This window comes from Monodon monoceros, unplaced genomic scaffold, assembly GCF_005190385.1.
Source record: "Monodon monoceros isolate NGI ecotype Baffin Bay Population unplaced genomic scaffold, NGI_Narwhal_1 Super_Scaffold_3, whole genome shotgun sequence".
NCBI classification, from domain to species: Eukaryota; Metazoa; Chordata; class Mammalia; order Artiodactyla; family Monodontidae; genus Monodon; species Monodon monoceros.
The window spans coordinates 29,705,589-29,717,297 of record NW_021703780.1 but is presented as its reverse complement, the minus strand read 5'-3'; the positions used below and the strand labels follow the sequence as shown (position 1 = coordinate 29,717,297).

Below are 11,709 nucleotides of genomic sequence, written 5' to 3'. Positions count from 1 at the left end.
AATGGGGACATCAGTACCTTCCTCATAGGATCATTGAGAGAATGCAATGAAAATGTAAAGAATTTAGGAGACCAGCTGCCATACAGTGAGCACTCAACACAAGATGCCTATTATTTATGAGAAACGAGAGAAATGAAAGCTCCGCCATGAAGATGAAATGAGAGTATAAATGTCAATCAAGTGCTCCCCGTGGGGCCCGATGCATAGAAAGCACTGGCCGTGGACGTCCTATGTGCCCAGCTCTTGAGTTACTTTCTCTTTGAGTCCCTCCTAACTCCAGGAGATGGGTGCTAACGTCCTGTCCTCTTGGCAGATGTGCAAGCCGGGACTTAGGCTAAGAAACTGTGCGAAGAGTACAAGCGTGCTATGCAGCAGAGCAGGGGGTAGGGGTTGTTTAAACCCGGGTCACTTGGCACCAAAATTTGTGAATTCAGTCACCAGTAATAATGGCTACCGTTATTAGTACTAGCTTATTAAGTCCTCATGACAAAATGGGTTTTTATACCCATTTTACAGGAGGGAAAACTGAGTTTCAACGACTCGAGTAACTTGTCTAAAGTCATAGACACGATCTCTATCCCTTTCTCAGATACAAGGGTGGCACACAGGCCAGAATTAGGGTGGGTCCAGCCCTCTTTACCACAGGCCCATCTGTGTTTTTCATAAGACCCCTGACAACTGTCAACCACAAATTGGCACTTGCCATCTACTCTACAAGGATTAAATCAGGAGCCGCTGCAGTTGCTGACCTTCAACAGCCCCCGAAAGGAGCTCAGGGTGGAGATCAGGAATGAGGCCCTCGGTGCTCTGAGAAAAACTGGCAGAACAGGTCTTCAGCTAGTTAGATGCTTTCAGGAGCTGATCTTTTTTTTTGTGGCACACCCGGGCCTCTCACTGTTGTGGCCTCTCCCGTTGTGGAGCACAGGCTCCGGACGCGCAGGCTCAGAGGCCATGGCTCACGGGCCCAGCCGCTCTGCGGCATGTGGGACCTTCCCTGACCGGGGCATGAACCCGTGTCCCCTGCATCGGCAGGCAGACTCTCAATCACTGCGCCACCAGGGAAGCCCCAGGAGCTGATTTTATGAGCCCAGTTCTTGCATCTCCTCGTATCTAGAAAAGCACTAAATTCCTTCATGGTGATGTCTGCTCCTCGTGACTAGCAGTAACCCTCGTGAGAACCTCTGCGAAAATATGTGCTTGATTGTATGTACTCCCACTTCACCAAGATCACATATATATTGACGTTTCCCGCCCCCCACATCTTTGGAGCAGTTTCTCAGAGCTATCTGAAATGCTGTCTCCCGAGATGCACTCCTCATTTTGCCCCAAATAAAACTTAACTCGCAACTCTCATGTTGTGCATTTTTTTTAAGTCGACACAACAGACAAAAACAGATGTTCATTGTGCTTCTGCCCCCGCAGGGCTGATTGGGAGAAGCTCTCCTTTCTCCAACATGGGAGTTTGGGCTGAGTTTCCAGCACATCTGCTCCCCCAACCCTGAACTCAGCCGGACAGCACAAAGAAAGCATGGAATGGAGCTTCGCTGGGCTGCTTTTAGAGAAGCTACTGATCCACACCAGGAATGCAAAGGCAGCGGGACATATGGAGAAGACTTGTACAGTTCCCAGAACTCCAAGGATGGAGAACAGGTGGTCCAGGATGTGTGAGGTTAGTTTCTCTGGGACACAGACTCAGAGGGAGATGTGCCTAGAGGACGTTTACCAGGGAGCCTTTAAGGTCCACACGTATGGGGGAGTGAAGGCGATACAATTAGGCAAAGTAAAAGGGTTGAACTGAGATGCAGAGACCTTAGCCAACCCCACAGGGAGCTCTGGAACTGCGGTGGCCTTTCAGAGCTGCAGGATGGGGTTTTCCCTCTGCCACATAGCTAGTCACTGCATGCAGGCTGTCCCTGGGGTGCGGGTGTGACCTTGGGTGGGGGAGTCCTTCCAGCTGAGTGCAGTGCCTGGCCACTCAGTGGAGGGCCACCAACAGCACGGCATCTGGGGACGGGAGTGTCTCCACCCAAAAGGGGGTTGGGGCTTGGGAAACAGGCTATCGGGGGCTGAGGCTGGCCACATTAGAGAAACAGCTATAAATCTTGCTTTAGGAATAAAATGACCCCATAGGCAAATCCAAAGTCCGTTTGGGGAACAATAATTTCACTAATGATTACAACTAGTCAAAGATGCCCCACAATCCTGCCCAGCCCTAACGTTTTCAAACCCAATTATTGGGTGAGAATGGAAAATAAGGCAAGAGAGTCAAGGAGGGATACTTTTTTGTGCAAAGTATTTCAATCATTTCAGCTTATTCTGGGCTTCCTATTTCCAACTTATACCAAACGCACTTGGGTTCACACACACACACACACACACACACACACACACACACACACAATTAACCTTGGATACAGTTTCCTTTTAGAGACATAAAAAGCTCCTGAATCAACTCCAATAACGCTTCCCCAGACTCTCTTGGAAAGGAGCAGATGAATGAGTTTGACAGAAAACTTTTTGCTTGAGATTTTTGGTTTCTCAGATTGCAGATTTAAGGGCTGAGCCTGCTAAGTGCTCCGTGACTCTCTGCATGGTGTCTTCTGGCAGGGACACTCTATACCAGCTGATAAATGAAGGTTTCCCTGCATCACCGACTTATTCTTCATCACCTGCTCTGTCTCCCCTTTCCTGCACCAGGGCCTTGTCAACGACTTGAGAAGGAATAAGAACAAAAACAAACTTTTCTAGAGTCATGAAAAGACATTGCGTACTGATGTTGGTGCTGAGTTCGGTAGATAAGACTGCAGTGATGAATACAGCTATTCAAAGCTATCTTTTTCAAGGATAAAGTGGGCAGTAGAGGGTCAGGTCCCTCACACTGGAGTATCTGGACACTTAGGGCTGTGGCTTTGTGTTAGGAAGTGTCTATTAAAGCAGCATCTGTCACAAGATGAAGTGGGTCATACATTTCCTCTGCTGAAAACCCTTCTCACTGTGCTTAAAATGAATTCCAAGCCCCCTAGATCTTTTTCGTATTAATTTGCAGAAGTTCTTTTTACATTTTGGATGTGCGTTATTTAACAACTCTATGTAATTATTTATCTTCTCCCACTCTGAGGCTTTCCTTTTCACTCTCCTAATGGTGTAATTTGATGAACAGATACTCTTAATTTTAGTGAAGGACAATGTATCCATCTTTTATGATAGTGCTTTCTGTGTTCCATGTAGTAAAATTTTGCCTACTTCAGGTCTATTACAGTGTTTTAAACTAAAGAATAGAGTGGGGGTTATATTAAAAGTGTCCGTGTACACTTGGAATGGCTTTTAGGACCAAGCTGGCTGAAGTGTGACAATAAACAGGGGGCTCTCCCAGACCCCTTATCAGAGCCCCTCCCGCCCCTCCAAGCCTTGAATTCCTCTTCCTTCGTGAGATGCTGCCAACCAGCTCCCCCCACCCCATTTCAGGAAGAGCTCAGATGAGTTAATTTCATCTCTTGGTTACATCTTAGAAAGACTATAGGCCGAATCGCCCTCCTCCACAATCACCACTCAGAAATATCCAACTCAGGCAGAAAACACAGAAATTACACTACGTGGACAGAGTCATTCACCAGGTATATTTGAAATCTAAGCTCTTTGAGCTATACACGTGCACAAATGATTCAGTTGGTGGCAATCTCCCCCTCCTCCTCATTTAAACTTTTCAAACTTAAAATAGTGCTGAAGAGGTTTGCATCCTGTGGCTCACGGAGATGCTGAGGCAACTGTGACTTTCGTGGTGCTTGGAGGGGCCACCGAAACCCTTCAAGGAGTCCCCCGTTTCTTCTCCCTCTCCTGGGACACGTGTTTCTCCCCACCTCCCCAAACCCAACCTCATGAGAGAACTACTTGATCTGAGACAGATTAACATTGACACTTTGCAATAAATGTCACCAAGACTAACCACTTGGGTCATACATTCCACTGAGGGTTTTTTTGATGACACACAATGGTCATTTCAACTTTTACTGAATTTTGTTGGAAATGTCTGATGGATCTGTTTTAAAACACTGAAAAGTCATTTCCAAATAGTTTCTCTCACCCAGGTTTCTCTAGAGGCTGCCTTCTAAAAATTCTGACGCTTAAGAAGAGAATCAGCACAAAATGGACTGTAGTTCTCAACTTCTTCCACTAGGGGGAAGAATTCTCCACTATTTATTAAATCTAATCTTCTCATTTGTCCATGAAAAACCAAAAACCTTCACAGAAAAGGAAAGTCAAAGCATTTGCTTGTTATATACTCCTCAGATTTTATTTTTCAAAGGAGCCTTCATTTTTCTATGGAAACTCAGGATTTTACAAGCAATGCTGTCTGTCCTCAGTTTCCCCTGTACTGTATCCAGTACTATATTGCTATATTCACAGTAGAACGGACTTTTGTTTCTGAGTAATCAGTCTAATGTTTTACGTTTCTGATGAAACTTACACCTTAATCAAAAACCACAACAATCCTTCCATCAGGTGGCTGTGTTATTGTTCTTGTGTGTTTTTCTGAGGCTTGGGTAATGAAAGTATTTCCCCACTCCATCGTAATTGGCATTTGCATCTAAAGTAATTCATGAATGTACAGGAGTAGATGAGGCCTGGCACATAGAGCAGAAGGTAATGGTTCTATAGGTGTATCTTCTATAATGCACTTTGGGCTAGAGAAATAGAAAAATCACATGTAACAAAAACAAATACGTTTTTGAGCAATACGGCATTGCACGAGTAGGAACTGCATACATTTATCTATCAGTCTTTCCCTTTGAATATGCTCAGTGGCTGCTACATCGATTTAGCTGCATTTCAACTGTCTGCAACCGACACTTGCTTCTTCGCTTTATTTAAAAGCAACTGGTCTTGATAGCAAAGATGTTGGCTAGTCATTTATAGATCGGCATGAGAAGTTCTGTGCCCTTTCAAAATTCAGCATTATCCATAATAGAGTGAAAGACATCCAGATATTTAAAAGCACAGCTGAAACATTTGTACAAATATACAAAGAGAAAAAAAAAACAATCATTCAGACACCATGAAACTTCTGTGATAAACAGATTTGTCTGAAATCGGTCTCTATCATCCTGGACGAGCCTCCCCAACGAGGCAGGGAAACTTCTACAATGAAATCGTGTTCAAAATCTACTGAGGGATGTCTTTGGGGCCAAGCTCAGTTTTTCCTCCAGGAATTTTAACAGAGCTATGCAGTCTTTGACTCGAAAGAGTGACTACACCCAGACTTGTTAATAAGCTGGAGGATGGTGATAATTTTGCTAATCTAGGTAGGACGTGACTGGACGCTGACCATCTGTGACTTAGGGTATATCGTCAAATCATGAAAATAAATGCTGGTGATCATGCATGTCCTGGGAATGTTGGGATGCAGAGGACTGAGGAGACCAGATAGGGATATCTCATGCAGTCAAAGTCAAGTTTACTTATGGTCCTACTTAAGTGGCCAGGAAAGAACAACGCACACACGTCAGGACTGGGACTGGAACGGCTCACAAGCAACACAGGTGCTATTTGCCACTGATGTCTCCGGCTTGGATCAACAGGAGAGCACGAAGGTTAGGCTGTGCTGATTGTTTAATAAGAAAATACTACTTTTTTTTCTAGAATCTTCTAAATAATGTCTTATACTTGATGGGTATGATATGATCAGGAAACATATCACCTTTTCCTAGCCCTTTTGTCTGAGAGGCTTGATTACAAGGAAGGAATCTCAAACAACCAAACACCCAGGGATTTAAAGGCAATTTTTTTTTTTTTTTGACAAACAAACAACAGGGGGGGAAAAAGCATGATAAAGAGGAGACGGGTATTCTCTTCGAGGTGGAGCAGTGAGCTCAGTTGGACACGGAGGGCGGCGGGCCGGGACGCCGGGTCTGGATGATTTTTGGCTTTGGGGACGTCTTTGGATCCTCTTCTTCCTCGATGTCACTGTCACACACGTGCACGACGACACTTGGGGTGGACTCAGTCCCTGCATGGAGCTCATACTTCTCTCCTGAAAAGCAAGAGAAATGGGGGTAAGAAAGCGGGAGGGATTTCTACACAAATGATTTGGTGAAGTTTGTTTAGGAAGTGAGGGCGCATTTTACGTGTCTCAGGAGATGCTGAGTCTTCTCCAGGGGTGGTGTTGGAAAGTGAAATGAGATTGATCCGTCTTTGCGTCTCAGCTCTACCCCCGGTCACCTGTACAGCCCTGAACAGGCCCCTTCACCTCTCTTAGCCTCAGCATCCACAGCTATAAACTTCAAAATGGTAATAACTACGGTCCAAGGGATTGGGGGGATGACTCAGTGGGCCTGGCAGTAAGTTACCAGTTTCTCTTCTATTTCCCAGCATTGCTGTTAACGGCTGAGTAATCCTGAGCCCATCACCTCACTCCTTCATCTTTTGGAGAAGTTCTCCAAATTCTCCTCTCGCTGTACATTTCTTATGGCAGGAGCTGCCCCAGGACGGAATAAGGTGGAATCGCCGCTCATCTGGGATTTCCAGTGGTTACATGGTAACAGGATTTCATGACGGTCAAGTTCCCTCCAGTTCCAAGAGTCTAGTAGTCTATTCTTTTTTTTTTTGCGGTACGCGGGCCTCTCACTGTTGTGGCCTCTCCCGTTGCGGACGCGCAGGCTCAGAGGCCATGGCTCACGGGCCCAGCCGCTCCGCGGCATGTGGGATCTTCCCGGACCGGGGCACGAACCCGTGTCCCCTGCATTGGCAGGCGGACTCTCAACCACTGCGCCACCAGGGAAGCCCTAGTAGTCTATTCTTGACTGGTTCTTCTTGTAGTCAATTCACTATTAGCCAGCAGGCTTCCTGTCTGTCTCTGTTTCACTTCAGGGTGAACATCTCCCATGCTCTGGCCCATTGCTAATCATAAAGGATACAAGGCACATTCAAAAATACTTATGTCTTCCACAAGAGCACAGCCCAGTGATGGCACATGGAAACAGAAAGTACCACAAAATACTATGGTAAGCGCTGGGGTGGCAATATATGTCAAGGACAGTGGTACCAAACTGCAAGGAGCAAGTAACTCTGAAAGGCTTCCCAGTGGAGACGACAGCTGACCTGGGTCTAAAAGACAAGTAGAAGGCATCCAGGAGGTGGGAGGGTGCAAGGGGCATCCTCAATCTGCATGCTTGTAACTTCTCAGGTTAACTGCTGACACACTTAATCTTCTTCCGACGTCCTATCTTTCCTTTCCCATCCTTCATGGATGGGAAACACCTAAAAGCAATGTCTCCCAGACACCCTCCTGGTCAGTGGCTCTCCAGGTCTCACTAGATCAAGTCCTCATTTCTTAGACTAGGACAAAAGACGCCGCACAGTCTCTCACCAGTCATGACAGCCACATTTGTATACTCACCAAACCAGCTACTTTTATTTGCTATAGTCTCACCTAGTCCCCGAAGTCTTGCCCTCCCTCCAGGATCAAAGCCAGACACCACTCAGTCCAGGCATCTTGCCTGTCCTCCTCAGTCTGCAGTGGACAGTGCCCTTCCGGAGGGCCGGGGCCAGGACTGTCAGCACCAGAGCTGGGGTAGCATTTATGTGCTCCTGTGTGCACCTTGGTAAGTGTCCATGGTGAAAACAGCAAACGCTTGCAAGGCACAGTTTTAAATTTAGTGCTGACGTTAGGGACTGAGAAGCACTGACAATGCAATAAGCATCGAATCTCTTCTAAGTGATGCTGAGGGGGATGTAAGTGTTCAGAGTCATTTGTTGCTACGGGTTGAATTGTGTTCCCCGCACCCGCCCCTGTCCCCACCAAAGACGGTGAAGTCCTGACCCCCAGTACCTATGACCATGACCTTATTTGGAAATAGGCTCTTCACAGATGACTAAGTTAAAATGAGGCCATCGGGGTGGGCCCTATTTCAAAATGACTGGTTTCCTTATAAAAAGGGGAAATTAGGACATGGGCGCTCATCCAGGGAGAACTGCATGTGAAGACTGAACTTATGTTGCCACAATCCAAGGAACGACCAGAAGCTACAAGAGAAGCCTGGGCCAGATCCTCCCCCAGCACCTTCAGAAGGAGCATGGCCCTGTGTTGATCCAACACCTTGATCTTGGACTTTTAACCTGCAGAACATGAAGCAATACACTGCTGTTGTGTAAGCCACTCAGTTTGTGGTCCTCCGTTGTGGCAGCCCTAGCAAACGGATACAGCCATAACTTGCTAAGAGAGTTCTCTCTCTGTTAAGAGTCAGAGAAGTCTTTATTGGACCTCCACACCCCGCCCCGAACCAACATCCTGGATGAGGGCACCGGATATTTCACAAAAATGGAGCATCACACCTCCAGCACTCCCCTGGATCTTGGCAGCAACAAAGAGGGCGAGAACTAGCTAGAGCCACAGAAATACGGCCATAAAGACTCTATAACTTGAAGTCGAGATTGGGTGGAATTGTAGGTAGAGAGTGTTATGTGAATAAGGTTGACTTTTTTTTAATTTCTGGACTTTCTATTCTATTCCATTCATTTATTTGTCTACCTTGATGCCAATACTACACTCTCTTTATTACTGTAGCTTTTTTAAAAAAATTAATTTATTTATTTTTGGCTGTGTTGGGTCTCCATATCTGTGTGAGGGCTTTCCCCAGTTGCGGCAAGTGGGGGCCACTCTTCATCACGGTGCGCGGGCCTCTCACTATCGCGGCCTCTCCTGTTGCGGAGCACAGGCTCCAGGCGCACAGGCTCAGTAGTTGTGGCTCACGGGCCTAGTTGCTCCGCGGCATGTGGGACCCTCCCAGACCAGGGCTCGAACCCGTGTGCCCTGCATCGGCAGGCAGACTCTCAACCACTGCGCCACCAGGGAGGTTGACTTTTTTGATACAGAGAGCTGACGGGGCCGGCATGGATTCAGGAGAGGAGAGTGACAAAAACAGGGAACACGGAGCAGAACTCATGCTACGCTTTGCTTCCCTGCCGGCTAGCAGGGATGGATAGTCTGTCCGAACCTAACTTCCCTGGAATCCTCACTGAACTTATTATCCTACATGCCCTTGTAGTTGGGATGTACACATTGATGCTACTCACAGCTCACAATTGTGTTTGTTCCGTTCTCCTTCAAAGCAATTTGTCATTTTTATCAAAAGCCCAAGGGAGAAGAGCCACTGCAGACATTGCTAAAGAGAGGAAGCTGTGTGCAGCCGGCTTCACCTGGGCGTTCCATGAGAGGCTCTGGGCAACAGGTGGGCAGACCTTGGGTGGTGGCTTCTTTGAGCAGCTGTTTTCAAACACCTGACAGCTTACTGGGGGCGCTTGTTGCAAAGAGAGTTTAGCAGCATGAGGATGCAACTCTGCAACTTCAGATGTAGTGGCATCTACTTTGGTACCCAGCACCCCTAGGTGCTTCTCCATGTTTCAGTGTCTGGGTGGACGCTCTTACATGGTTTGGTGTGACAGGCTGGGGGCAGTGGTCCTGTGAGGATGCTGGTGTGCAAATAACTTGCCCCCTCCCTTCCTCCAGTCCGCACCACAATTTTTCGTTGGAAAATGATAATAGTGCGGGGAGAGGGTAGCAGAGGGAGGGATGCTGAAGACGCACACGGGAGAAGAAGCCAGGCATCCCAGATCAGCTCTGCGGCCCCTCCCGGCCACCAGCACTCTTCGTCTTTGGCCTTCTCATCTTTGTTTCTGGGAGAACAGCAAATCCTGTGGACGATGATGGAGTTCATCGTACCCAGGGTTTCTAGACTTTTCTCCTTCCTCCCGGAATGCTTTGCAAGTCTGAATGAGAGACACCTTCAGACAAGAAACAGAGAAAGAGATAATTTCTGAGTAATCAGATGAGGTAGCTCTTGTTTTTCCGCACGGGATTCCTTCGACGTCCTCCCGTTTGGAGAAGCAGTGCCTTTTGCAGAGACATTAGTGGCTGACGTGCTCCCCTCCATTGCCCTGTTGGGTGTGATGCCGGGATGAGGCGAGCAACAGCCTCTCATCTTCTGATGGGGGAATGACAGAAAAGAATCTGCCATGGCAGATGGAGACCAAGGGACCTGCGGGTGAGGTGGTGACAGCAGGGACCCCAGCCAGGGGACTGACCAGATGTTGCCCTTTCTTCATCTGTTGGAAAGAAGCTAGCTTTAAAAAAAAAAAAAATAGTAGTAAAATGTGCATAATGAAGCTAGCTGTTTGATGAAACCCTTTCTCTGCCCTGGCTTGGATAAAGAATATTCTCTTAAAGACACCTCTAGCTGCAGTGTGTTTATCTATTTGAAAGGAGACGCTTTCCCCTTAGACTAGGTGTGCTGGGGGCACGCTTGGGATGCAGGCCACCCTGTGCAGGGCAACTTTCACATTGAGTTAACAAAGTCAGACTACTTGGTAGTAGAGCTGTTTTACTGCTGTGACCCCATTAATGCTGAGATTTCACTGTTATGTTTTTGGAAACTTTCTTACTATCAAAATCCGGCAAAGCCCAATAGCTGCTGAGAGCCCACAGAATCAAAAGACAGCTTTAAAAAAAAAAAAAAAAAAAAAGAAAAAGCTTTAAAAAAAAAAAAAAAAACATAAAAAAAAAAAAAAAGACATAGCTTTAAAAAAAAAAAGACAGCTTTAAAAAAAAAAAAAAAAAGACATAGCTTTGGTCTTGCTTGATTGAACTTTTCTGTTTTTGGCCTCACTTTCCCTTTGGGCTTCAGCTAATTCCTCTACCATGAAGGCTGACATCAGTGCCGTCACCCCCTGGGGACCCACTGGGCTCAGGAGGCGACGAGGAGGGGTGGCCAAGCAGACCAGTGTGTCTTTTCAAGGCCAAGCCAAGGCTCACCCTTCACACTCGCAACTCCTCGAGTTCGTATTCAAACTGTCCTCTCCCCAGGCCTCAGAAAAGAGGCCAGGACCAGAAGCCCTCAGAAGAGGCATTGGTTAGGGTTTTCTACCTCCTTCCATGAAACAAATTCCCAGCCAAGCAAGTGTAAGCTCCTCTGGCACGTGGTCACACGTTAAATTCTCATCCAGGCCTTTGGAACTGTCATGGGCTTGGGCACAGTTCAAAAGACGTGTGTAAGTTTTAGCTTTCCCACTAAGCTAAAAACCACTGAAGGGCAGGTATTTGTCCTATTTTCTGTGAGCTCTCGGTGCCAGGACATAGGAGGTGTCACAGACACTTGCCATCTACCTGAAACACACCACCAGCTATTTACTGAGCCCTTAGTAAATGCCGGACACAGCTCTAAGTACTTCACGTAAATTGGATATTTAAATTACGGCAACAGCTCTGTAATGTGGGTTTCATAATGTCTCGATGATACAGGAGGACATTGAGATCACACGGGTAGTGAATGGCAGAGCCACGATTCAAAGTCAGGTCCACCTGACCTCAAAGAATGAGCTCATAATCCCTCTCCAGCCCCGCCTCTCACGACTCTACTGCTTTCAGATTCTACAAGAGAGCCTTTGAAAGTCTGCTGAAAGTCCTGGTTTTAACTTTTAATATTCTCTCATGGCAACTCATGTTTTCGCGAACAGTTATTCCTTCTGTATCTTGCCCCTTTTTGGTTTGGCCCATTGCTAGTTATTCTAGGTAAGATCTCCTTGACAATGAACCTTTTTAGAAGACAACATTTAGTAAATTATAAAAAATAAAGGGACTACAAATTATAGACTGAGATAATTTGCATCTCTTATGGTAACTTTGGACTCTCTGGAAATAGATCCTCCATGATTTCTTGT

General features: G+C 46.6%; 1 protein-coding gene across 2 annotated transcripts in view; it reads right to left on the bottom strand.

The window, feature by feature from the left end:
• Window positions 1-5,633: 5,633 nt before the first annotated feature.
• Window positions 5,634-11,709, bottom strand: part of RCAN2 (regulator of calcineurin 2) — a 258,886-nt gene continuing 252,810 nt past the window's right edge. The window contains exon 4 of one of the 2 annotated variants that reach the window (XM_029242530.1): window positions 5,634-6,028. In XM_029242530.1, coding sequence (XP_029098363.1) covers window positions 5,868-6,028 — 161 coding nt within the window. In that variant the 3' untranslated portion in view covers window positions 5,634-5,867. The remainder of the gene's footprint in view (window positions 6,029-11,709) is intronic. The other variant, XM_029242529.1, reaches the window with a different exon arrangement.